General features: G+C 37.2%; 1 protein-coding gene across 5 annotated transcripts in view; it reads right to left on the reverse strand.

Annotated features, from left to right (window-relative positions):
• Nucleotides 1–265: 265 nt before the first annotated feature.
• Nucleotides 266–24,830, reverse strand: part of LOC132132165 (serine/threonine-protein kinase DCLK1-like) — a 41,927-nt gene continuing 17,362 nt past the window's right edge. The window contains exons 4-16 of one of the 5 annotated variants that reach the window (XM_059544465.1): nucleotides 24,659–24,766; nucleotides 15,203–15,297; nucleotides 8,640–8,724; nucleotides 6,812–6,987; nucleotides 6,589–6,708; nucleotides 5,252–5,398; nucleotides 4,175–4,308; nucleotides 3,970–4,047; nucleotides 3,597–3,693; nucleotides 3,136–3,216; nucleotides 2,875–2,988; nucleotides 2,542–2,615; nucleotides 266–1,460 (exon numbers count right to left, since the gene is read on the reverse strand). In XM_059544465.1, the coding sequence (XP_059400448.1) occupies nucleotides 1,403–1,460; nucleotides 2,542–2,615; nucleotides 2,875–2,988; nucleotides 3,136–3,216; nucleotides 3,597–3,693; nucleotides 3,970–4,047; nucleotides 4,175–4,308; nucleotides 5,252–5,398; nucleotides 6,589–6,708; nucleotides 6,812–6,987; nucleotides 8,640–8,724; nucleotides 15,203–15,297; nucleotides 24,659–24,766 (1,367 nt within the window). In that variant the 3' untranslated portion in view covers nucleotides 266–1,402. Of the gene's footprint in view, nucleotides 1,461–2,541; nucleotides 2,616–2,874; nucleotides 2,989–3,135; nucleotides 3,217–3,596; nucleotides 3,694–3,969; nucleotides 4,048–4,174; nucleotides 4,309–5,251; nucleotides 5,399–6,588; nucleotides 6,709–6,811; nucleotides 6,988–8,639; nucleotides 8,725–14,589; nucleotides 14,902–15,202; nucleotides 15,298–16,546; nucleotides 16,814–24,658; nucleotides 24,767–24,830 lie in introns of those variants that run through there. The other 4 variants (XM_059544466.1, XM_059544468.1, XM_059544469.1 and 1 more) reach the window with 4 other exon arrangements.

Consider the following 24,830-nt stretch of genomic DNA (forward strand, 5'->3'; position numbering starts at 1 on the left):
ATTTCTTATTATTATTAGCTTATTTTATTCAAATATTGTCTAATTGTCTCGAACTACACTTGCTTACCACCTTTTTATTAAACCATTTATCACTGACGAAAAATATTTTGCTTCAAATTAAAATAGACAAATTTAATTAACCTATTCTAGGCTTTACGTTTGCCGATTCTTACTGAATAGCAGCTTGCCAGCGGTGAGGTGATTAATAAAATAATAGAGTGAGGAATGGAAGGCCTGAGTCAGGCAGCATCAGTAAACAACAAAATGGGGTTATAATATAGTTTTTAATAAGATAATGTCTCAAATTATAATGTGAGAGCCACTCTGTATTCCATGCACTAATGAGAGAATACAATGACACAGTAAGCAGGGCTATGAGTTACTAGAAAACCTCTTACTGAAACACTCAACCCTAATCTGACCTCCTGAGACTAATTACACACAGGTACCACTGAATCAATGTCCTGCATTAATGAAATGGAATTAACCAGACCGAACGTTGGCATATGTGTTTCCAAGAGCTGACCCTGTATTAAGGAATGTTGCTTATGTCTTTCCCACAATGCATTTGTGCTTATGTTCCATATACCTAAAAACTGCAAAAATGGTTAAATGTGACACATTGTCTAGTTAAGATAAAGAAATATATTGTCAATATCAAAATAATTGAAATTATATTATTTACACTGATTACAAAAAAGGTCCCCATCTCACATATGAACAATTTCTGCGCAGCCACAATAGAAAGGAAATCCGCATCATGTTTATCTCTAAAGAGGTATCAGCAATTCAAATAGACTTCAGTCTGCTTAGAAAGGTTTTCGGGAACACTGGGTACTAATTACCAGGAAACAGATCTGCTAAATGTCCTTACAGTTTCCTTCTGGAACATCTGAACAATTCCGGACCCATAAAAACATCACATTTCTAAGGTGCTTCAAAAGAAAAAGACATTTTTGAACTTGAATAAAAAAGAAAATGTTTATTATGTATAAATAAATTTATTATAATGACCATAAATAAACAAGAAACCCCCTTCTTGACGGTCATCATTTTCCCTGCACCGTTTTTATGTGATCAGATTAAAAAATGGTTCAGTCCATCAGTCCACTTGGCCGCGTTCCGAATCCTCATAAACCCTTCTTCTCTTTTAGTGCCCTTTCCACTCGTTCCCTTCCCTTTCGATGCTAGAAAGGGGAGAAGAGGGAGTGAACAGTCTCCGAGGAGCAGGCAGAAAAGTCTTCAGACTCGGGCGTGGTGTTGGTGGTGGTGGAGGGACATGGACTGGGGCCTTGAGCAGGAAGTCCGCTGGTAGGTTGGGACAGGGGGTCGAGGTGCAGACCAGGAGTAAAGGCTGAGATGTGGAGGCTACAGGTTGGCTTGGTGGTCCAGGGAGCTGCGCTCACATTCTGGTGGCATCCTCGTCGGAGAATCTGCCTCTCCTTATCAAGAGCGGTGGTCTGATGGAGGAATGGAGAATTTTAGTCATGTGACAGAACCTGTACATGAGAGCAAAATAAAATACTCCTAATAAAGTCCCTCCCACCAAAATAAATTTTTGGGTGAACTATCCCTTTAATGAAAATTATTTTGTGTTTTAAAAAGTTATATACATAAAAAAAAAAAATGCACTACATTTAAAAAGTTTGATGTCAGAATTATTACTTTTTTTTGTTTTATTAGTCTTACATAGGCTGAATTTTTATGCAAAAAAGCAAGCATTACTTACTGTAATACTTTGAAATATTATTTAAGCTATGTATTGTCAGTGTCACATGATCCTTGAGAACTCATTCTAGTATATGCTGATTTGGTGCTTAAGAAACATTATTTATTCTTATCAATGTTGAAAACATTGCTTAATTATGATTTTTTTGTTGTTGTTGTTTTGAAACCACTGTGCATTTTTCAGTATTCATTTGCATCCTTGCTGAATAAAAGTATTTACTTCCGAACAAACAAAAGACTTTACTGACCTCAATTTGTGATTAGTTGTGTACATTTACTAATAAATATAAGTTTCTTTATTAAAAATGATTTTGTATTATAACACAAACAAAAAAACACTGTGGACAACATTGGGACTGCTGAGCATTTTATTTCTGCACAAGGTTGAAGATCACAAGAAGCTGGTTAGGAGCAGGACAGTGACACAAGCAGCACAATGAGGGAAAAGCACATAAAATATGCCAATTGCCAAATCATGCACATTCTCTCCACCCGGACTCTTTCACACACAGACACACACACACACACACACACACACACACACACCACACACACACACACACCACACACACACACACACACACACACACACACACACACACACACACACACACACACACACACACACACACACACACACACACACACACACACACACACACACACACACACACACACACACACACACACACACACACACTGGCTGAATGACCACAGCAGCCGTCTATGATCATGACATGAGCAGGTTTCAGTGCCTACACTAGGATTCAACAAGACATGGGCTGGCGTGCTGCAGAGGACACATGGCATTACCTTATCCAAAACATGCTCGGGTTCTGACAGAAATCCAACGACCCTGATCTCTGGATGGAAAAGTCATGGTCGAGCTAAGCGAAGAGAAATCAGTGAAGCTCAGTGGACAGCACTCAGAAAACATTATGGAAATACTCAGATCATCAGCTGCAAATCCATTTCAAATGTTAGTACAGAAAATAATTTCAAAGTATTATAGCGTTTGAACTCTTTTGCCTCCCATAAAAGCTGTCCATCACACATGGTGTCTGGTATTCAGCTTTCTGGAACTTTAATGTTTATTTAGCGTCTCGATTGTTAACTTCAGGCTTTGACAGTCAAGTGTGGGCTTACCGTCATCACAGACATTCCCGAGGTGTTGTTGCTGGGCTTAGGCCCAGTGTTAAAGTGCTTCTTGATCTTTCCCGCCACTGACAGCTGGTGCTCATTTTCTGACAGACCGTCATTCTGAAACAGCCATTGAAATGAAGCCCATCAGCTACAATAGTTATTAAACAAGAGGACTAAAATGTATCATGACTGTGTCAGTCCTATAATTAAGCAACAAAGACCCATACACACTATAGTGTAATGGATTCAGGCTGAGTTACTCACAGTGACCCAGGGATGTTCCAGCACCTGCAGCGCCGTGTATCTCTGATCCACTTCCACCTGCAGCATAGACACTATCAGCTTCTGAGGAGACGGACAGGACAGAGAGAGTTACTGCCAAACCCTAATGCCAATCATGACCTTGAATTGGTGAACACAATGACTTACAGTAAACAAACAGTAAAAAAAAACACTAGTATTTAATAATAATAATAATAATACGTAGTTAAAACCAAAACTCAATATGATTTTAAACATTCTACATTTCGTAACTTGTCTATAGTGATGCTAGTCAGAAATTTTGATTTTAAAATCACACATAATAATCATATTATTTTGATTTGAAAAAGACCAAATATTATTTAGCATCATAATATTTTTATTTAAAAACATTTTAAAAAATGTGTAAAACATTTTTTACTATCCCACATATTTATTATTTAATCCACATATATTTCACTTACTTTGGCTGAGTCTGATACATTGTCCCAGTACGGAAGAGGGAATTCTAACTGTCCCAGCAATATCTGGTCAAACAGAGTTTCTTGATCATCAGTGCTCCTGAAATAAAGAGTGCAACTTCAAATATATATCAACAGGGGGAGCTCGTTTCATTGCGTTCATTGATAGTACGACAAATAGCCACAGGGTGGCGCAGTAACAGCTTACATAACCTTACAGCTTTGATTACATTTTTCAAAACTGCACTACATACACACCTAGAATGTATTTAAGAATTAATCTTCGATATGTGAACCATTTATTTATTGCAAAAACCTAAAAAATGGTCCTCTCACACAGGCCTAAGCCACATTTTGACATTATCAATGAACTTACCCACGAAATGGAGGAAAGCCACAGAGAAGAATATATGTGATGACTCCCGCGGCCCAGATATCTACCTTAAGGCCATACCTAACAGCAAACACAAGGTGTTTTAGTATTGTTGGTCTTATTAGAATTTATCTTTAAACTCTACATAATATGATCATTACAATCACAACACTATGCTTAACATCACACGAGTCCATGAAAAATTCACCCGGTTTCTGCGATAATCTCTGGTGCTACATATGTGGGTGTTCCACAGACAGTGTACAGAGGTCCGTCTACCACGGTGGCCAGGCCAAAGTCGCCCAGCTTCAGGGATTTGCTTCCGTCTTGATGCTCATACACCTGTGAACCAAAGCCAAGAATAACATTAGACCAAAATCAACCTAGTCTCTTCAAAGCAATCTATGAAAATTACATATCCGGCTCTCAATTCAGATCAGTGTCAAAAATATGCACTGGCTTCAATAAATGGATATTTGTGCATTTAATGTCTTTAACCTAAATTCTACTGATGCTAAAAAGGAACAGGATTCTAAGCTTGGCTGGCTTTGTGTTTGGTGTTATATAATATGTAAAGTGATGCGTTTTGAAAAAGCCTCATTCTGCACTGCAAGGTGCATTTGACATCCATGCTTCTAGCCACAAGCGATTATCTTTGAGATGCGGAGATAGAGCAAGCGCATATGTGAGCCACTGCACGGTTCTTTCTAGCTCACTGGACTGCGTTTGAGAAACAGATGGTTTTATTCACTGTTAGCGGGTCACATTTTCTATTGTAAGACCTACAGCATTTCTAGCCAAATTCCCCAGTTCATAAACAGGGTTTCATAAACAACATTTCCATCCTGAATCAGGAGAGGAAGGGTACATGTATAAGTCATTGATTCATAAAAGCAGCCTTGGAGAACAGTACAGTCTGTAAACTGTCAATGTGTGAGTCACATCTCAGTTCTTCCGCTGCTGAAGTGATATCACACGTATGCACTGAGTCAGTAGGTGGCTGGTCTAGACTCAGTCAAAGAGCTCGCAGCAATTATTTCTCTTTCTCCAAACACACTTATATTGTTCCAGGCCAGCCCACAAGACCTATGAGTTTCCTCCATTCCTTTCCTCTGCACGTACGCACAGAAACACACGCATGACCCACACGGAAAACCCAATTTAGGATGTTATAACTGTTGCGCTTGTACCTGTGACATGTTAGACATGTCAGGATGACTTTCTCAGAGGTACGTTTTTGAAAAGAATGAAATATGGAATAAAAGAAGGCGTGTTGATATCTTACCAAAAGGTTCTCTGGCTTGATGTCCCTGTGGACGATGTTAAGGCTGTGTAAGTACTTGATAGCATTGGCCAGGTTGTACAGCATGCTGCTGGCATCCCGCTCAGTGTATCTGTTGGCAGAGGTGATGGCATCAAAAAGATCTCCTCCCTAAAAATAAGAATGAAGATGCAAATTACAAAACATAGGACAAATTCAATATAATAAAGATGCAAATGAAATAAACAGGTCTATTTAACAGAAAAAAATATAATTATCACCTTCAATGTATGAATTTAAAATATATGTGCTTTGATTACAGAAGCTCTATTTAACAGTAGCATTCAATTTAGAAATATAATTATCGCCTTCACTGTATGAATTAAATATACATTGATTCTTATTAAAGCTACTAAAGTTGTTCAACCAAGAGCACTAAGTGATTCTCTCTCTCTCGTGTTGTTGTTGTTGTATATTAGGCTGCTGTCACTTTATGACGTAATGCATGGATCCAGTACTAACACTTATCTGATATCTTTCCAAACTGTTTACTTTTATACCCTGTAACATGGGCATTTTGAAATGTTTTTGTGTGTATTTGATATGCTGCAAGAAAGACACGAGACCAGAGGGCAACAGGCATCGTCTAGCGTGTTAACAGAAAAACAATGGTAAAACATTCCAGTGTAAAGTAAAATACGTTCTGTGAGAACGGCCCCTAACTTTTATTAATATCATGCACATCTCAAGCTTTATTTTTTATTGTTCTAAATTCCAGTTCACACCAAGGATGATAATTATTCAGTTTTAATACTCGTTCTAACTCAACAGGTTTATAAATGCACTTTTTACATTCCACAATATATAAAATACCTGTGGATAGACACTTTATATTGTCTTCTGTCTAGCTGTAGTTTAAGGTGTCTTTGACATCTACAGGGAGGTGTGTGAATGGAACGGTTCAGTAGTTGCGTTTAGCTTCCAAGAAAGTTGGTATTTTCATGTACACAAAATGCTCTGCATCATGAGTTTTCCTGAGATCAAGTTGTTTATACAAAGAAGGCAGAAAGTTCATGGTGGCCTGGTTTGCTCTTCACATGGCAGAAATCCCCTCAAAGAGTCGAGTAAGTGGAACAGCAGCTTAAAATAACACTCAGTTCAACAGAGCCAGCACAACTGCACAGGGAAGCCATTACGGGAAGCCACCAAGAGCTAAAATTCATCCTTAACTCCACAAGAGGTATAAAACCAGCTGTGACTGGATTTTTGCTAATCTTTCTGTCTATCGATCTGCATTTGATTTCACTTCAGGTTTGAACAGGTGCATTAAAATGATAGCTTGCGTATGTTGTAGTACACACCTTAACAAGCTCCATGACCAGGTAGAGTTCACTGTAAGTGTCCATTTCCTCAATCAGCAACACAATGTTTGGGTGTTTCACTCTTCTGAGGATAGCCACCTCATTCTGGATCATATGCTCCTGTGCAGGAGAAAAAGATTTGGAATAAAAATGTATTGCACAGATTGTTATAAAATAAAAATATAAGCATTTTATTGACAACATCATAATGCATCCATCTCACCTTTCCTCTGCATTTGCCCTTGTTGATGATCTTCAGAGCATACGCCCTGCCAGTCGAGTGCTCCACACACTCGTGGACCACCGCAAAGTTCCCATCTCCGATCATTCGGCCCACTTTGTACCGATCTGAAATGGAGCTCGGGACTGTGGGTATCGGTGTCTCCTCCAAGGGCTCAGCTGCAGACGGTAAGGAAGAAAATTAAAGCAAGACTGAGTGGGCCTCATTCAGAATCTGATTTTATGATTGGAATCTCTGTAGGCAGTGAAGAAATTTGATTCTCAAACAACATTCCCAGTCTGAGAATCTCTATGATTGCAGCTCAACAAACAAGACGTTTGGTTTACACCTCATGGATTCTTTCATTAGTGCTTTACAGTCAGCTACAGTGTGTACACTGAAGTGGAAATTATTTGTGGATGACCTGCAGACACTCTTGAGATAAACATCTTTACTTGGTGGCCCTGAACAACTATAAAAGTTCTTCGATTAATAAAGGGCTTCTCATTCATTCACTTAAAAACTGCCATATCTGCATGAGTTTAGAGAGTCGCAGAGCACTTTGTAAGAAAGTCTGAATGCAATATGTTTGAATGCAATTATAATGCATGGATTTAGAGAAGGTCAAGTTACTGCCATGTTTTTATTAACTAAAACTATAAAATAATTCAGTAAGTCATAATTCAGAAGTCAGAAAGAGCTTTATTGCCAAGTTATGTTTGCACATACAAGGGATTTGTTTTAGTGACAGAGGCTTCCAGTACACAGAGACGACAACAACAACAGACAATAAAAAAATAAATATATGTGAATAATATATATATATATATATAAACAAAAAACGGACAAGAATTGTCTGTACTGGTGTGCTATAGAATAGAATAGAATAGAATAGAATAGAATAGAATAAGATGTAGGGATGGATTAAGATGTATAGGGTGGTATCAAATAAACATAAACATAAGTTGTGTTGCACATTTTTATTGCACAGTGGGGAGAGCATTTAACTGTTCATAAGTTAGATTGTCTGGGGGAAGAAACTTTACTTGTGTCTGATTGTCCAGGTGTTCAGTGCTCTATAGCACTGACCAGACAGCAAAAGTTCAAATAAGAAAATGGCTTAGATGTGAGGCGACTGATTTTCTGAGCCTTTTTCCTCACTCCTTTTCATCAATCTGTAGTCATTCAGTCCTGTGTTTTTGGGTTTCTTTGGAATGGGAATGATGGTGGAGCGTTTGAAGCAGGCAGGGACTTCACACAGCTCCAGTGATCTGCTGAAGATCTGTGAAAAGATGTGGGCCAGCACAGGTTTTTAGACAGACTGGTGAAACAGCGTCTGGGCCTGGTGCTTTCCTTCAGTTTTGTTTCCTGAAGATCTGACACACGTCATCTTCACTGATCCGAAGTACAGGAGGGGAGTTGATGGAGGTGTTAATGTTTGTGTAGAGAGATGGTAAGAACAGGTGTTGGGTGTGAGACCGGGAGTTTCAAATGTACAGTAAAACTCATTCAAGTTGTTGATTCACCTCAGTGTTGGGGGATGGTGTCTTCTAGTTTGTAATTGAAATTTGTAATTGTAATTGAAAATTGTAATCCAATAAAGATAACTTTTAAAAATATAAGGAAAATATAAACGTTGCCTTGGCATGATAAATAAAAATAAATAAATAAAAAAAATGACAAAAGCGCATAAAATGACTAAAACTACAATTAAAATGAAAACTGAAAATAAAAAAGGTAATACATTTCAAAATAAAAAAAATACTATAATAGTATATGAATGACACTATCTAAACCAGCCTGAAGTGGTTTTACTGGCTCGATTTCTTACCATCACTCACAGGCCCTTCCTCTTCATCCATACTGCAGACTTTGGTAGAGGTCAGAGACAGAGAAGAACCGCTGTTCTGGGATCCCTGTGAGGAAGAAAATATCCAATTAAATTAAACTAAATAGATAGCAGTACATGGCCAGTGTGTATGAAAAATATAACTCCAAAAACCACCGACAACCACCTAACTTCAAAAATACAGACACTGAGAAGCAGCTCACTGGGCTATTCTGTCTTTCTACCTGTGCTGGATATCCTCAAGCTGCCCCGTCTACTACTCCCATCAGGACAGCCAGCACACTGGGGACACAATCCTCATTCTCACATTTAAACACAGCACAGTGTTAGGACAAAGTGTATCTTTGCTGGTTGCCATAGCAGCAGCAACTGCGAGGGAAGTTACTGGCTGTGCTGTAAATTGGTTTTCGCTCTCGGTTGCCGCCAGTCAGGGTGCAGGGACCCTTTCAGGGCCGCACGGAGAGTAATTGGAATAATGTCTCCTGGAGCACTGTGCTCCCCTAACTGCTGGGAGAACTCAAATGGATTTGATTGGATGTAGCAGCGTGTGACAACGGCCCCGGATGCACCTCAGAGGGCCTGCTAATGGTGAGAATGAAGTGCAAATCTGCTGAGACGAACCAGTGGCTGGGTCATGGAGGGTCAGCACTCCTACAGTCACTATTTGATAATGGCAGTTTGAGTGGATGCATATGAGACACCAAGATAGGGTTGTTTAAGTGTCATCAGAAACAGTTTTGACTCGAGTGTGTGTGTGTGTGTGTGTGTGTGTGTGTGTGTGTTTCCGCATCCTTTTTCTATTTCATTCAGATCACAGTTTGTCCTGGCGCTATCAAAACTCTTGTTACCATGGAAACTGTTGGAGTGTACTAATAATATTTTCCCTCTGCGAGACAGGAAGCAGCCAGAGACAAGCCCATATAAGGCATCTTCCTGTTTCCTGGCTGAATGCTAGGTCAAATCACACCAAACAGGCTGAATTTCTGCACCTTTTCTCAGGACCGGAAAGAAACAGAATAAACCATGCAGTAAGTATTTATTCTTTTGATTTGTTCTTTTACTGATTAAAAGTGCATCATGTAAAATCCATGACCATGTGTTCACATGCAAATGTAAGTACTCAGTTGCATAACAGTCTGTTATTCAGCATCTGTGCAATTATGATTCTGATAACGCAAATTTACCTTAATCATCCCTAAAGTAGTGTCGCAGGAACACTCTATCAAATCATTCTCTCGAAAAAAAAAACAATTAACACGCTCAGTATCAATAACAATGCCGCAATATTACATTTTAAGATAACTCTTGAGATTTTGTTGCAAACTAATTGCATAATGGCTTGAATGACTGATTTAATGGCAGATATTATTTTGTTTTGTGGAGATGGGGATGCCATGGGGAAATTTAATCCAAAGGCCAGAGAGGATACTGCTGTTCTCATCAGGATCACTGCTACTCAGAGATTTTGGGGAATAGCTGTAGAGATGCTAGACCACTTAGCTGCAACTCCATTAAGACCAATGTGAGAAAATCTCACAAGAGTCACTTCAGGACATTTGGTGATTACACACATAATCTAATTCCATGACCGTCTGCATTAATTTGTTTTTGAAATGCAGGGCTGTAATTAACACTAATGTTTGTGCAGTACAAAATAAACATTGTTTTGGCATCCGGAAAGTCTGGGACAAATAAAATGTGATTAAAGGAGCTCTGAGCCAAACTGTCCCAAAAAACAGAGGAGGACCCAAAAGATTTAGTAAAGAACACCCAGTTAAGTTCATACTAGATATAGAGATTTACTGTTTAATGTATTAACATCTTCAATTATACGTACATGCTGGAACCATTTCATGACATCCTTTTGGCAAATAAACATAATTCTAAAATAATGCATTCAAAATAATGACCAGAAAATGACACAATCTTTTCTTTTTATACATTAAAACAATGAAAAATGATAGATTATGATACAAAACTAATACAAAAAAAAAATTATAATAACTACATGATTGACAATGTCTTGAAAGTAAAGATATACAGGACAGTATAACTGAGCAGAGTCCAAAAGAAAAAGGTGAAAACAGCAAAACAATGAAAACCAATGGAACTGAAAACTACTGCGGAGACAAAGTATCAAGTTGTCTATTTTTTAAATAACTATGAAGTGAGCATTTAACTCCATGCAACATGTCTGTAGCATGTTTTTTAAAATAGCTCTTTTTCTGTTACACAAAATAATAGGTTTGGAATGACATGGGGGTGAGTAAATTATGAACTATCCCTTTAAGAACATTAGAGATTAAGAATATCATTATTTTGCTCATGTACATTTTTAAATCAATGTTCATGGAATGAAGGAGAACATACAGTACATGCACACAAACACAATGTCATTTAAACAGAAAATATACAGGTGTGAAAACACCAAAGGAAAATGTGAAGAGCATGCAACCCAACAGACAGTTTGAGGGACATAATTTAATGGAGATGATGAATTTTTATGAAAATTCTAATTCAAGCCCTAAACAACTCAGAAAGAGACAGGTGCGATGATGAGCTCTATGGCCTCACTTTTCATGTTATGCAACACACGCAACACTCATCCTACCTAGTTAACTACATATCCATCAAAATGACTGGAAGAAAATTGCATTTAATCTCACAACTCTGATGAAAACGAATAAAATCGTAACCTCATTTACCTCGATTCATCCTTCTTTAGCCAGATTGAGAAGGATTAGCAGACTTGGAAACAAGTCCCGACACTCCTTCATGTGTTTTGACACAGATTAAAAATGTATTTGCCGCCATAGCATCAAATCTGTCTGTGTTCCATATTTTCCCCCAGAAGAACAGAAATCTCGTGGAAAGAAAGAGAAATGATGGAGAGTATATGCCTGAGGACACAGAGCCCGCCCCACACAAACACACGTATATATTCCCAGTATAGCCCCAGCACTCTTGTGTAGCTCGCTTCTGAAAGTGGGTCATTTGTTGAATGCAATTCACAGCCCAGGCTCGAGCAGTAAAGCTAATTAATATTAAATCACTAGTAATGATCTGTGCTTAAATCATTCACTTGGAAGGAGTAAGGCCATTTAAAACTGCAGTATAAACTATCAGAGATGGTTCATAATAGGCAATCTTTGGAACGTATTGCTAGCAGAATACTGTTGTTATCACATACTTTAGCAATGTATAAGTTCACACTGCAAACTAATTGACTAACCAAGCCAGAAAGACGCAATAACAACATTCAGAGACATTCAGAGATATAAATTCATAAGCCAGATAAAGAAGTGCCTGCTTCTTTGGAAACATTTGGAGAGAACATTCAGTTCTTTTGCATTTGTATCATATTTATGCAAATGTTTTTTCTCCTTCCTTCATTCACAGAACTACACTGGGGAGTTTTCAAAGCCTGACCCACTTATGCAGGAGATGGTTGCAAAGACGCTGAGATGTGTCTCTGCTTTGGGCAGATTTTACTGTCCCAAATTCTCATTCTGCAACAGCAATGAGCTGAGAGCAAAGCCATCTGACAGAATCAAACTGCAGAGAGATCATCCAACTTCAAGAGCTCAGGCTGCAGTGCAGGATAAGTGAAAGTATGATGAGAATCTGAGAGTCTTTGCTAGTGGGTGGAGGGAAAACACAAAGTGCTCGGCATCTCTGTCTCTCAGCCGGCAGGTTGACTGAATCGCATTTAGAATCATTAAAATCCGACTCTTCCTCAAGAGGAAGTTTAGCCACTTCTAATGCAATCTGCAACAGTTGTGACCATTGGACCACAAAACCAGTCATAAGGATCAGTTTCTCAAAATTTTGATTTATATACATCATTTGAATGATGAATAAATAAGCTTTCCATTGATGTATGTATTTGTTAGGATAGGACAGTATTTGGCCGAGATACAACTATTTGAAAATCTGGAATCTGAAAGTGCAAAAAAGTCAAAATACGGAGAACCTTTAAAGCGGCAGTCCGTGACTTTTGACGCTCAATAAACAGAACTGCTTGCGTCTTGCGGAAGAACACTGTAGCTGGAGCTACTTCTCTCTGTTTATAATTTATCACAAAGGTACCGGGTTACTCCGCCGCGGTACCCCCGAAGCAATGTAAAATAGTCCGAATATAAACACTTATTATAGATGTACCCTAGTGATTCAGGACAGGCTAAAAACACGGTTTGGAAAATGGATTCATGGTGTACTCGCTTATTATATACATTTTGTAAATCTTGAACACAAAAAAAGTTACGGACCGCAGCTGTGATTGGTTGTTTCTTACCGGGAGCGATCGAATTTCTGCAAATGGCAATAAGACCACTGGGAGGAGCCAGAGGAGCTTGATTTTTTCACAGATGATCTGTCTCATATTCTACTGTCAGGACATAATGACAGGTTTCACAAATACATTTGTACAAAAGTTACCTACTTCAGCTTTAAAGTTGTCCAAACAGTTCTCAGCAATGCATATTACTAATCAAAAATTAGGTTTTGATATATTTATGGTAGGAAATTTACTAAATATTTTCATGGAACATGATCTTTACTCAATATCCTGATGATTTTTGGCATAAAAGAAAAATCTATAATTTTGACAACTTAACAACTAACAATTTAGAATATAAAAATGTGAACATGTCTGTACTTTCCCTCAGAGTTGCAGTCAATTATGTCATATAAAAGAAAAAAAATGTCCAGCTGCAATGCTATTGAAGAAGTGCCATATTTGCAGTCAACCATTAATTTATTCTTTGAGTGAAACTATCAGTGGGGTTACCAAGAGAGAAAAAAAAATAGATGGTCATGTGACCTTAACATGGTGGCCCCCATAGGCAAACAATGTAAAATAATTTTTATTATACTAATATCTTTTGTCTTGGTTTCATATATAATTGTAATAATTAGTTCATCTTTTAAGGGTTAACAATAATAAGAGTGCACTTTTAGGAGAAAGGCATTAACTAATAAAAAAGCAGTAAGAACACATTGAGAGCATTAGATTCAATATGAACTGGTTTAAGGTCAGTAAAACTCCAGTTTGGTAGTGGCCAACAGTTTCTGATTAATCTATTTTGGCTCAATATCAGCACGTGATTTTGCTGGCTGTAAAACTGCACTGCAGCTGGATCTGATGTGTCCCAAAAGCTCAACATTTTGAACATTTGGAATGGAGTGCAATATCCTCAATGATTGAAAGCTCCAGTGCATTTGAGGAATAGACAAACACTCAGAAAGACTGGAAGACAGAGAGACTCTTGATTCTTAAGACAGAGAGCCACTAGATTTTAAGGTTCATTTAGTAACAGGAGATAAACTCTGGACTGGGAAGGAGAAGTTTCTAATTCATTAAACCTCTTTGCGTTAGTCTATCAACTGCAGGATTAGACTGTTTGACTGGGTCAAATGCACACAATCTCCTCACAATCATACACAAACTTTTCTCGGAAAACAAATAGTAATGCGTCTCTTGGAAAAAATGTGAATAGATAAACATTTCCTGGTGAGTTGCATGCTCCTTCAACAGCATGTATCATGTCATTTTTCTTTCTCCATGCTGTCTCAATCAGGGTACAAAATTAGCACTCGCCAAGCACCATATGTGAGTAAAAATTGGTTTTGGTGAGTAAATAAAACATTATTTGTTATTGGCAGGTAATATTATTAGAAACTGTATAGTATAGTGTAACAGTAAACGATTTATATGTATAGTCGTATATAGTCATCCTCACTGATGTAAGTGATTTGAGCGATTCAATTTAAACAAATATGAACTGTATAAAATCTAGGAGTCTTCAGAACTCAGTGTGGTGACACTTGAGAGGCAATATATATAAATATCACCTTATATATGATGCTGCGAATGACAACCTGGGAAAAATTTCCAAATAATTTGACATTTTGTTCACAAATTGTGAAAAAACTGCTTCATAGCAGGTAAAGAAAGTTTTGGTATTTATTCTCTCAAATGCTCACCACTGGCAGATTAATGGCAAATGTTAATTTTAGACCCAAGTTTTAATGTAACTTTAAAATTGCTGCTCTACTACAACCAGAAGTCATTTTCCATGATTGATGCTAATGGACTTTCACGCTTAACTCTGACGATGACACGTGAGAGACAGAATGTTTCCAAAAGTAGTGGCCCAGACTAAGGATTGATTGTGGACCTTAGTGCCACTTTGAAGAAGTGGGGAAGTTAAGCTGTGCTGTCAATGATGACCTTGTCCATTTCCTGAGAACATAGAAGGAGCGTATTATATAGAGCCCAAGATGGCGGCAGAGGGCAAAAAAAATGTCCTAAGTAGAAAAGGATCTGGACACTCAAATTGCACGATATACTGGATAAACACCATAGTGTAGACACATAAATGACACATTTTAACACAGTAGAATTGGGTTTAGATGTTAGATTATATCAAATGCACCAGGTTGACAGTAGAAGATTATATTTGGGCAGGTGGGCATAGCTAGTGTAAAAATATGGCCTGTGTTTGTGTGTGTGCATTAGGGTGATTGTGAAGAGAAGGTCTTACCCTGCGTTTCTTCAGGCTCCCTGGGCTGGTGGGAGACGGACTGGGTGATTTTGCAGAATGGGGTGTAGACTGCTGACTGGCTAGGGTCCCATTCACTACAAAGAAAAAGTGGAAAAATGTCTGAGTTCACATACACACACACACACACACACACACACACACACAAAAAGTGTACAAAGTTTGTGAATGAAGCTCAGCAAATATTTCAAGAGTCCCTAGGAGGCTGCCAGTGCTCTTATATTCAAAAAGTGAGCTTTTCAAAAGCCTGTCTGCAAGTAAGAAGAGAAGAAATCACCCACACCGCTGCTCCTGCTTCCCACACTCCCATCCCAAAACAAATCCTCTTCGGATAGAAATCCCTACATTTCCACAACCTCACATCTTCCAAGGCCCATCAGTCATGGTATGACTGCACTAAACACCACTGAGAAGATCTGAACTCTCCAAAGTGATTCATATTCACAGGTGACTGCCTCTTTTTGCTGATACAGTACAGATTAGGAATTATCCCTTGCTAGTTTTACACTCTCTCATATGTTAACAGGACACAAAAAAGTGAAACATCCATCGCCAAAAAAAAAAGTTTTAAAGGTTTAAACAGAACATCAACATTTAAATAAGTAGCAAAAGTAAGTATTATATTTTTAACTGCATCATTTCCATTCTAATTCACTTTTGAAATGCAATAAAAGCCGGAGCTATTAGTGTATGATTGATGGAAAGGTCAAAGCTTGTAGTGAAGTTATAGAACAAAAATAAACCAATGTGTTTTATGACTGAAATTAATTTTTAAATGCATAGAATGGTTAAATATTAAATATGAACTGGGCCAAACTAAGTGTGTCAAAAGCTACTGTAAAAAATAATATAATATTAATAAGTTGTAACACTGTTAGTACATTACAGACCTACAAAGGTGCACACACGCACACCAGTCAAGTTTCTTGCTGTTAAAATGCTTATGACTAAAAATATATATATATTTTGGAGAAATGAATTTAATTACCACAATATTTTAATGTACAGTGTGTAGCAACCCATACTAGTTTATTCATTTTACACAGACTAGGGATAATTTCTAAACTATTTTTATTCGTAGCAGACAAATATGGGAATATCACATGAAAGTTTGAGACATATAGCATAATAAAATGTGTTACAACACTCCTTGGTCTCTTCTATAAAGACTAAAATTAGAAATGGTTAACCTACTCATTCACATATAAATACACATCAAATAAAAGTCATTCTGGCGGAATAAACATCACTATTAAACTCCGTAATAAAAATAAAAAGCCAGCTTCCCATGTATCCACTGAAGAGCAGCGAATCCGCCTCTCCTACCTTCGTATTGCAGCATCTTGAGACACAGTGCTATCCCAGATGGCAGAAAGCAGCAGCACTCGCTGAGCGCGGATTCCAATGAATGGAGCAGCGGAGAGCAGAGCGGAGTACAGAGCGTGAGCCGCTGCTCGCTCATTGGCTCGCTGTCTGCCTGCGTAGCTGTGACGCGCGCCCGAGCAGTGCGGTACGGTAGTGGGAGGCGCGCGGAGCTGAGGTAATGGTGGAAACGCGCAGAATCTTCTCACCGACAGACCTTTAATGGCACTCGAACCACGGCCAGATACAAACATAAACACTACCGTATTTTAACATGAGATAGTGATTTCTAAGGCCTTTCTGCTTTTGTGTAGTTAAAAGATATTTTAAATGACAGTTTTACTTAGGTTATACAAGTAATTTAAATGTGATCTCTAACGTTATTTGATCTCAGGTGTTTTATTCACGAATTCGGTAGTATTATTATAAAGTATTATTTGTTCTCAATCATTTATTTAATTATTTAGTTATTCATTAATTTATTTGGTTTCTGAAAGCAGGTGAACATTAACCGTTTTAAAACCCCTATAAAAAAGCTTCTTAATAAAAGCAATTTTTCAGCATGAACCTTTTGTGATCGATGTGGTGTTTACAGGAAACAGAAAAACAAGTTATAGCTTTTTAGATGTCAATTCTTTTAGCGTTCAGTCTATTTTTACTGAACATGATTAAATCTAAATCTAGAAGTGAAAAAAGGAAAGCTGAGGTATTCAGTTTGGGTGTTTTGTGGTTCGCAAGTTTTCTTTGAAATGATGTGTGTTTGTGAGTGTTTACAGGTTTTGCTATACTTGTGCGGTTAAAATCGAACATTTCCTCATACATAGTTAAACATGCCTTAAAACGACTTCTAATCGTCCAAATCATTTTGTTTTAAATATCAAGAGGTTTGCCAAATTTTCAGCACCATATTAAAACCACTTGATCCATGAGACGCCTTCACTAAAATGTGAAACTAATTTGTGTGTGTGTGCGTGTGTGTTTGTAAGACTAGGGGGAAGAAGTACACTCATTAGCACCATCTGTGGTGCTTCATTAATTTGATGTAAGTGATGCTTCACAGAGAGACTCATCACTGTTTTATTTTGGGGTTAAACAGGTTCTCAAAGTCCCATTTTGGAAATGGCAAAATTTAAACCCTTCATTTGAAATATAACAGAACATGTAAAGCAAGGACAGAATATTCAAAACTGGATTGGGAACCATGGGTCAGAAATAAACTTTTCCATTAAGGAGCAATATTTGCCCCCTGGAATTGGTTTCATGGGGGCATTTATAAGATGTAAGAGCAATTTGTATCATTACTTTTTAAAAATGTATCTGTTGTGTCAAATACTTGCAGCTACTTTAATCAGTGACAATATTATAGACTGTTACCATTAAAAAAAAATTCAACATCAACAAAAGCCATTTTTACTGTACAAAGGTGGAACATTTGCAGCATCTGACATTGCTTTGATGTTTACACCAGCTGTTTAATGCTGCTGACATACAGTACGTGTTTACACAAAAAACTGCATAATGTAAATAGGTTATAAATTACTAAAACGGAACCTCATTAAAAGGGTAAATCATTATTGTTGATTATTGCTCTTGATATTTTAATGATTATTAATGTTGATTAATAGAATGCTTTTATTTATTTCTTTATTTTTACATTTCTTCGTGGGGGGAAAACACGCCTACAGACAAAACAAGACAAGAACCGTTCATGTGAACACTTCACATTGTTTTTGTGATGAGCGTAAGAAGGTTTGAAAGCTCAAACATACATCTATTTTCATGACTGCAAGTAATTGAACATCACGTTCATAACCAAAGCGGAGGTTGAATGCATTCCCCACTTCCTTCATAAATACACAAACATAAATGACTGCAGCTATAGAGCATGTTACAGCACTACAGGGGACTACTGGTAAAATGGCCATATTTTATGTATGGGATATGTGTTCAGCATGGTTTATAATATAAAAATAAATTTTGACGCTAAAAAGATTGCTCTGAAGAGTTTGCTCTTGTGTAATATGCTGAGCTGTGGGAGGATGGATCCAGTGATGTGACCTCTCTCATCTCTCCTCCTCCTCTCTCTCTGCTGTTAGTGTTTACTTCTCTCTTTTTCGCACCAGGTGCAGTTTGGTCCGCTGTTTGCATCTGACCCTTTGTCCATAATTCAAAACGAGGATATGATACAAAAGGGACCGTGAAAGAGGCACAGTGTCCTCCCCTGATATACCCCTGTCCTGATCTAACACTCCCACTACAGCTGAGCAGAAATAACTTCCGTGTGAATATGAATGACTTATGATCCGTCACAAAAGAGATGATTATGTTTTTAGGGCTGTTAATTGATACAAATTCTTGTAAAATGAATTCATTACATCTATCAATATGTGCAGAATAAATCCCCCCAAAGACAATTCAAAGAGAAGAAAATCAATGAATAGACGTTACAAAAAAATGCCCTTTTTTGCCATCAAGTATAACATTGCAAAGCAGAAAGCTGTGTGTTTGCAATAAAAAAATCCAGTATTAAGATGTTTTTACTTCAAATGTTGCTTTCTCCATTGAAAATGTAATCTTGTATGAATCAGGAGTGAAATATGCGCAAAATTAGATCAAAATCTAATTATGCGATATCAAGCATCAAAGTTTGATTTCAACCAATAATTTCAATCTTTGACATGGCCTTAATCAGTCAATATTAAAGATATAAAGTTTATATTTTCACAAAATGTCCTACATCTTTAATGAAGGATGATTTTATGTAGAAAACAGTAAATCTTAAAAAAGAAGAAAAAAGACTTATGTTGCTTTTTCACTGAACGAAGCATTATTATGGATTACCATTTGATATTTGGTTTACTCGTGGACTATTGTGATGTTTTTATCATCTGTTTGGACTCTCATTCTGATGGCACCCATTCACTGCAGAGAATCCACTTATCTGTTCAGATGAAGAAACAAACCCATCTATATCTTGGATGGCCTGAGTGGAGTGAATTTTCAGCAAATTTTCAATTTGGGGTGAATTTTTCCTTTAAATCAATGTCAATTATGAGATGTTCGAATAATGAGAAATTATAGTGAAAATGTAAAAAGTAAGGTTGTAATTACAGGAATGAAATTACATAAAGAGTTCTTGGCAAATATGTTTACACAAATTACGCAATACACTATATATAAATACACTTCTGCATTATTCAAATATATGGAGCATCCAGATTGCAGTTGTGCATGTCCTCTGGGGTGCTCAGAGCTCCATTCTGTGAGCAGAGCAGCCTGCTCAGAGTACATTCAAGCAAGCACATCTGTCTCACAGTGGATATCATTTTTAATGAAATTTCTATTTACGGTGCATCTATGTGAAATGCACGACAGGGTTTCAGAGAAGAGCAGAGTGGACTAGGATACAGTAATATCAGTCTCTGTGCAATAAGGGCTATGAAAAATTAATTCCATCACTGACAAATAAACATGACTTTTCATACCATTTTATTGCAAAGAGATAAAGTAGATAATGATTATTTTTATGCTATGGCCAATATTATACATCTATACTGTTTAGACTTTTTCTTTTTAAATAGCATTTCTATTGTGGGCTCTAATCTACAATTTACATGCTTCTTCTGAAATCAGGGTTCACAATATTATATACTCTTAAAAGTAAAAGATCTTAATTGGCATTATAGAAAAAGTGAAAATGTGAGGTTGGACTTTTTATTTATAGGGAATTGACAGGATGGGAAAAGTGGGTGTTAGCCATAAACTCTGACACTGACATTGAGCAGCATTTAATTAGAATACTAACTAAAGTGACTAGAAACAATCATTAGTGACAACATCCTGAAATGTTCCTGTAGCTCAAATAGTAGAGAATGGTGCTAGTAATTGTGCTCAATTCCCAGGGAATGCATAAACTGATAAAATGTGTGCAATACTGAATGCAGTAGAAGTCACTTTGGATTAAAAAAATGTCAGAAGTATAAATGTTAACCAGTGTGCAGCATCCAATCCGAGAAAAAAAATCCACAGAGAAATAGAAAAGGTAGCCTACTAGTAGGATTTTATCAGTTAAGTTTATGTACATTTCCTTTAACCATAAAACACCTATGAAAAATCAATGCACTATAATTTCTTCCTAATTACACAGTACGTTGGACCCTATTTTTACAAACCTTTTTTTGTGTGTGTGTGTGTGTGTGTGTGTTTAGCTAATATTTATTAAAAGAGTCAGGTCATCTTTATTTACATAGCGCTTTATACAATACAGATTGTTTCAAATCAGCTTCACCGTAATAAACTGAAAAATAACAATCAGTGATGCAAACTAGGTGAACCAGGTGAAAGAGGTTAATACAATTTTGTTCAAAAATATAAAAATGACTAACTTTTTTTCTGTGGAATAATGTCCACAGATGAAACACACAATACAGTAAGACCAGGAACATGCATTAACAAAATCTAGTTTTCCTGCAGTAGGGCACATGCTAATGGGTTAATGAGCTGTTTGTGGCTTTGTCAGTAACGAGCTGTGCGACTGGCCAGAATTACACAGTAAGAATAATAACAAGGTCTCTGAGTTTGAGTGACAGGGGCAGCTCTGCATTTCGTGAGGATTGTGAGCCAGCGGTGTTTGAAACTGATTAGAGATTACTCTCTGGTGCTCTAATTAAAGATTACTCTCTGGATAAACTGCTCAGATAAAAATTCGGTCGACTACTAGGCCAAGCAAATTAGTAAATTTGTGAGGCAAGCATCCTAAGATTATGGATCAAAAATCCATTGGAAGGATGCCTTCACTAAATAGGACAGGCAGAGAAGGATGCAGATGTAATGTGAACGGCACAGATGAGCACCATCTCAACCGGCCCACACAGCTGTTGATGAATATGACAGAGAGAGGCTGTTTATGTCTGTCTCACTTTGTCTCCTTTGTTAAAGCACCTCTAAATGTGTTGTCAAGCTCTACACTTGATTGCGCTGCTCAAACTGTGAATAATCTGTAGGATGACATTGGCTTCAGTTTTTCTGTTGTGTTAAAACAAAACAAAAGGCTTCTTGTAACTGTACACAAACAGTACATCAGTTCCATTTGTGTAGAAATTCATCAGGTAAAGTGCGTTCATCTGTGTTTAAAGGTGTGCAGGCCACTCTTAACCAGAAATCAATGTGCTTTACTTAGCCTGACAGGGTGTATTATATAAACAGCACTCATACAGCGAGGGGCTTCATCAATCCGCTGTCTAAAGTAAGCACAGACCTTTCTGCAAATCGCTAATCTGATTCATCCCAAGAAATATCTCACATTTGACCTATGCTGTCTGACAGATTACAAGACAGATATCTGTTTATCAGCCAGTCTGTTTCATCCTTTAAATGATGGGATTTTTTGGTATACTGACCATCAGATTTTCCAGTAGATATGAATAAAATGCCATTGACTACAGCTCAGAAGAAGCAACAAATAAAATGCCATGCAACAGCTACAAAATTGCAATCATATCTGTCCGCTGGTTGTGCCTTACTATGAAAGTACAGGACGCCTCCACTATGTATACACCTGCCCACACCAGTATGGGACTCCTAGGAAAGCAAGAAATAAAGATAATATAAGGCGTATGTTTGTATGCTTCAGATTCGAGTGGAGGCTAAATTAAATAACCTGAAAGTTTAGAAAGGCAGGGCTTTCTAACCTTTTTAACAAAATCAGACTCTCAACCCACCCTGGGACCCCTAGAATCAAAAAGTTAAGATTTTCTCATCCACACTTAATGATAATTTCCATTAAGAACATTAACTTGCATTACTACATAAAATAAAAAAAATATAATGAATAATTATAAAAAAAATGATATGACCTAAAAAACAAAACAAAACAAAAAAACAGAGAAATACCTAAAATGAATGTTCTGTCATCATTTTCTCACCTTCATATCATTCCGAACCTGTATGATGTCCTTTCTTCTGTGCAACATAAAAGAAGGTATTTTGAAGAATGTTCCAACTGTTTTTATTCAATACAGTAAACAAAACAACACTGGAGCCAACTGACTTTGAAAATAAATATTTTAAAATGTTTCAAAATACCTTCTTTTGTGTTCCATAGAAGAAAGAAAGAATGTTTGGAATGACAACAGGGTAAATGAAGAGTAATTTTGGGGGATAATCCCTTGAATCCTGAAGCCTGTCATATAAAGTAACAAAGTAATATAAACATTTTTTTTAAGGGAAACACGCCTCTTTTTGATAGTAAACATGCAGTTTGGTGCAGTTGCTGATATTTAGCTAGCCAAAAAGTATGATGAAATTGCTTGTAAGGTAAATCAATGAGATCTTTATATTAGTAAAACAGGCTACTGACATAAAATGCAGAATAATCAGTTGTCACTCTATATCTCATAATAATATGTCTTTGTAAAATGATATTTAAATGCATAGTTTGATGATCAAAGCTCTATAGTTTTTATTCTGGGGGCAAAACATATAATGCAATGCAATATACTGATGAATGAGAGAACAAATGATGCATCATATTTGGTACTCACTTAAAAAAACAAAAACTAAAACTGATGTTTGAATAATCAAGTAAACATCAGTTGCTTTTCCAGTAAATGTCCAGCTTGAAATATTACTTAAAGTACAAAATGTATTATTACATTAACTTAATTCCATTTAAAAACATTTTCTTGTACCACAACCTAAAGATGGACATTTTTTGAATCATACTAAAAGTTTTTTTTTCTTGCTAAAAAGTATGAACTATCAATCAGAAGGCATGTTTTTCAGCAAAGTTTTGTTATTCATATTGATAATTTAGAGGATTTAGTAATGTCCATATTAAACATGATGGAGTAGGCTTTACAGAGTTAAGATCATTAACTAACACTGGCACATTATATAACACTTAGTTAGACAATAGTTATAAGTGGGATTCAAATACTAGAAAATCCTGTTTTGTCCAGCCTATTCTCTCCATGGACCCTCAGGGGCCAGTAAGGACCCCTGAATGGAAACCCTGGAATCTGTTAGATTAACATAAAAAGTATAATGTCTCTAGCTTTTTAGATTCTTGGATCCTTCTTTCAAAACCATCATCAATCTTTGCACACTGCAGTGAATTAATCCTAAAACCAGACCAGGCAATGAAATCTTTGCAAACATGAGTCAACCTGACATATTCTCCCTCACCCTAGGGTTTCTTATAGGATTAAAGGGCTGAATGGGGAAAATAAATGACTGGCACTCAAAGCAAATGCGATTTCTCGCTTTTATGGTTCACGTCTGCAAGTGTCTGCTGAGAACCAGCCGCCTGACTAGAAGTGATGAGCCGCACTCTCTGAGTCTGCTTCCGCCAAGCTTGCCAAACAGGAAGGGACGCCCATATATGGGCAACTTTATTGTCTCCAAGGCACAGTTCTCTTAGCCGGTGTCTCCATGACGACCGTATAGAACAATTTGAACTCTGGATTTAATCCACACACTACCATAATGCTTATGCCGTTAGTTTTTGCATATGGAGTACCATGTATGAAATATGAACATGGTAATAATGGCATATATCCAATGCATCATAGTATTATCAATAAAACTGGCACAAAAGGAGACCACATTCAGATCACACACAACAGTATTCATTGCACAACAGTTGATGTGGGAGTCACACTACCCCCTCCATCTCTCTCTCTCTCTCTCTATCTCTCTTATCACCCCATCTACCTCCCTCACCCATGCCTCAATATCTCATATCTCTCATCTTTGACTCCTCTCCATCAGGATGTGCCCTAGTGAATCAGACAGCTATATCTGAACGCAACTGCACCTAGAAGCAAGCAAACACACTCCACTCCAAGGGTGCACAGGCACCGAAGGGTGCTATATTACTCGGAGGGCTGTCACACATGCATTACTTCCTATTAGTTTGTTTATTATCTGATGTGAGATGTTTATTGCTTTTTTTTTAACAAAAGTTCAATCGAGAGCAAATGTTTGAGAAGGGGGTTCACGTGTACACAGGAAACTACTCAGAGAAAGTGTTTGCTGTTGCATAAACATGCATAAACAAGCACATGTGAATGTTACCTGATCCAGAAGGAGACTTGCTGTGTCTGGAAAGGGTGATACTTCTAGGAGAGCTTCTGTTTAAAGACCCCATCTTCCCATAGGATGTTGATTTCATCACTCGGCACTCTGTCACACAGCAAAATCACATTAGATAGATAGTAAGGTCTAAAAGTCTGCCTAACAGATTAAA

The sequence above is a fragment of the Carassius carassius genome, chromosome 49 (genome assembly GCF_963082965.1).
Source record: "Carassius carassius chromosome 49, fCarCar2.1, whole genome shotgun sequence".
Taxonomy (NCBI): domain Eukaryota; kingdom Metazoa; phylum Chordata; class Actinopteri; order Cypriniformes; family Cyprinidae; genus Carassius; species Carassius carassius.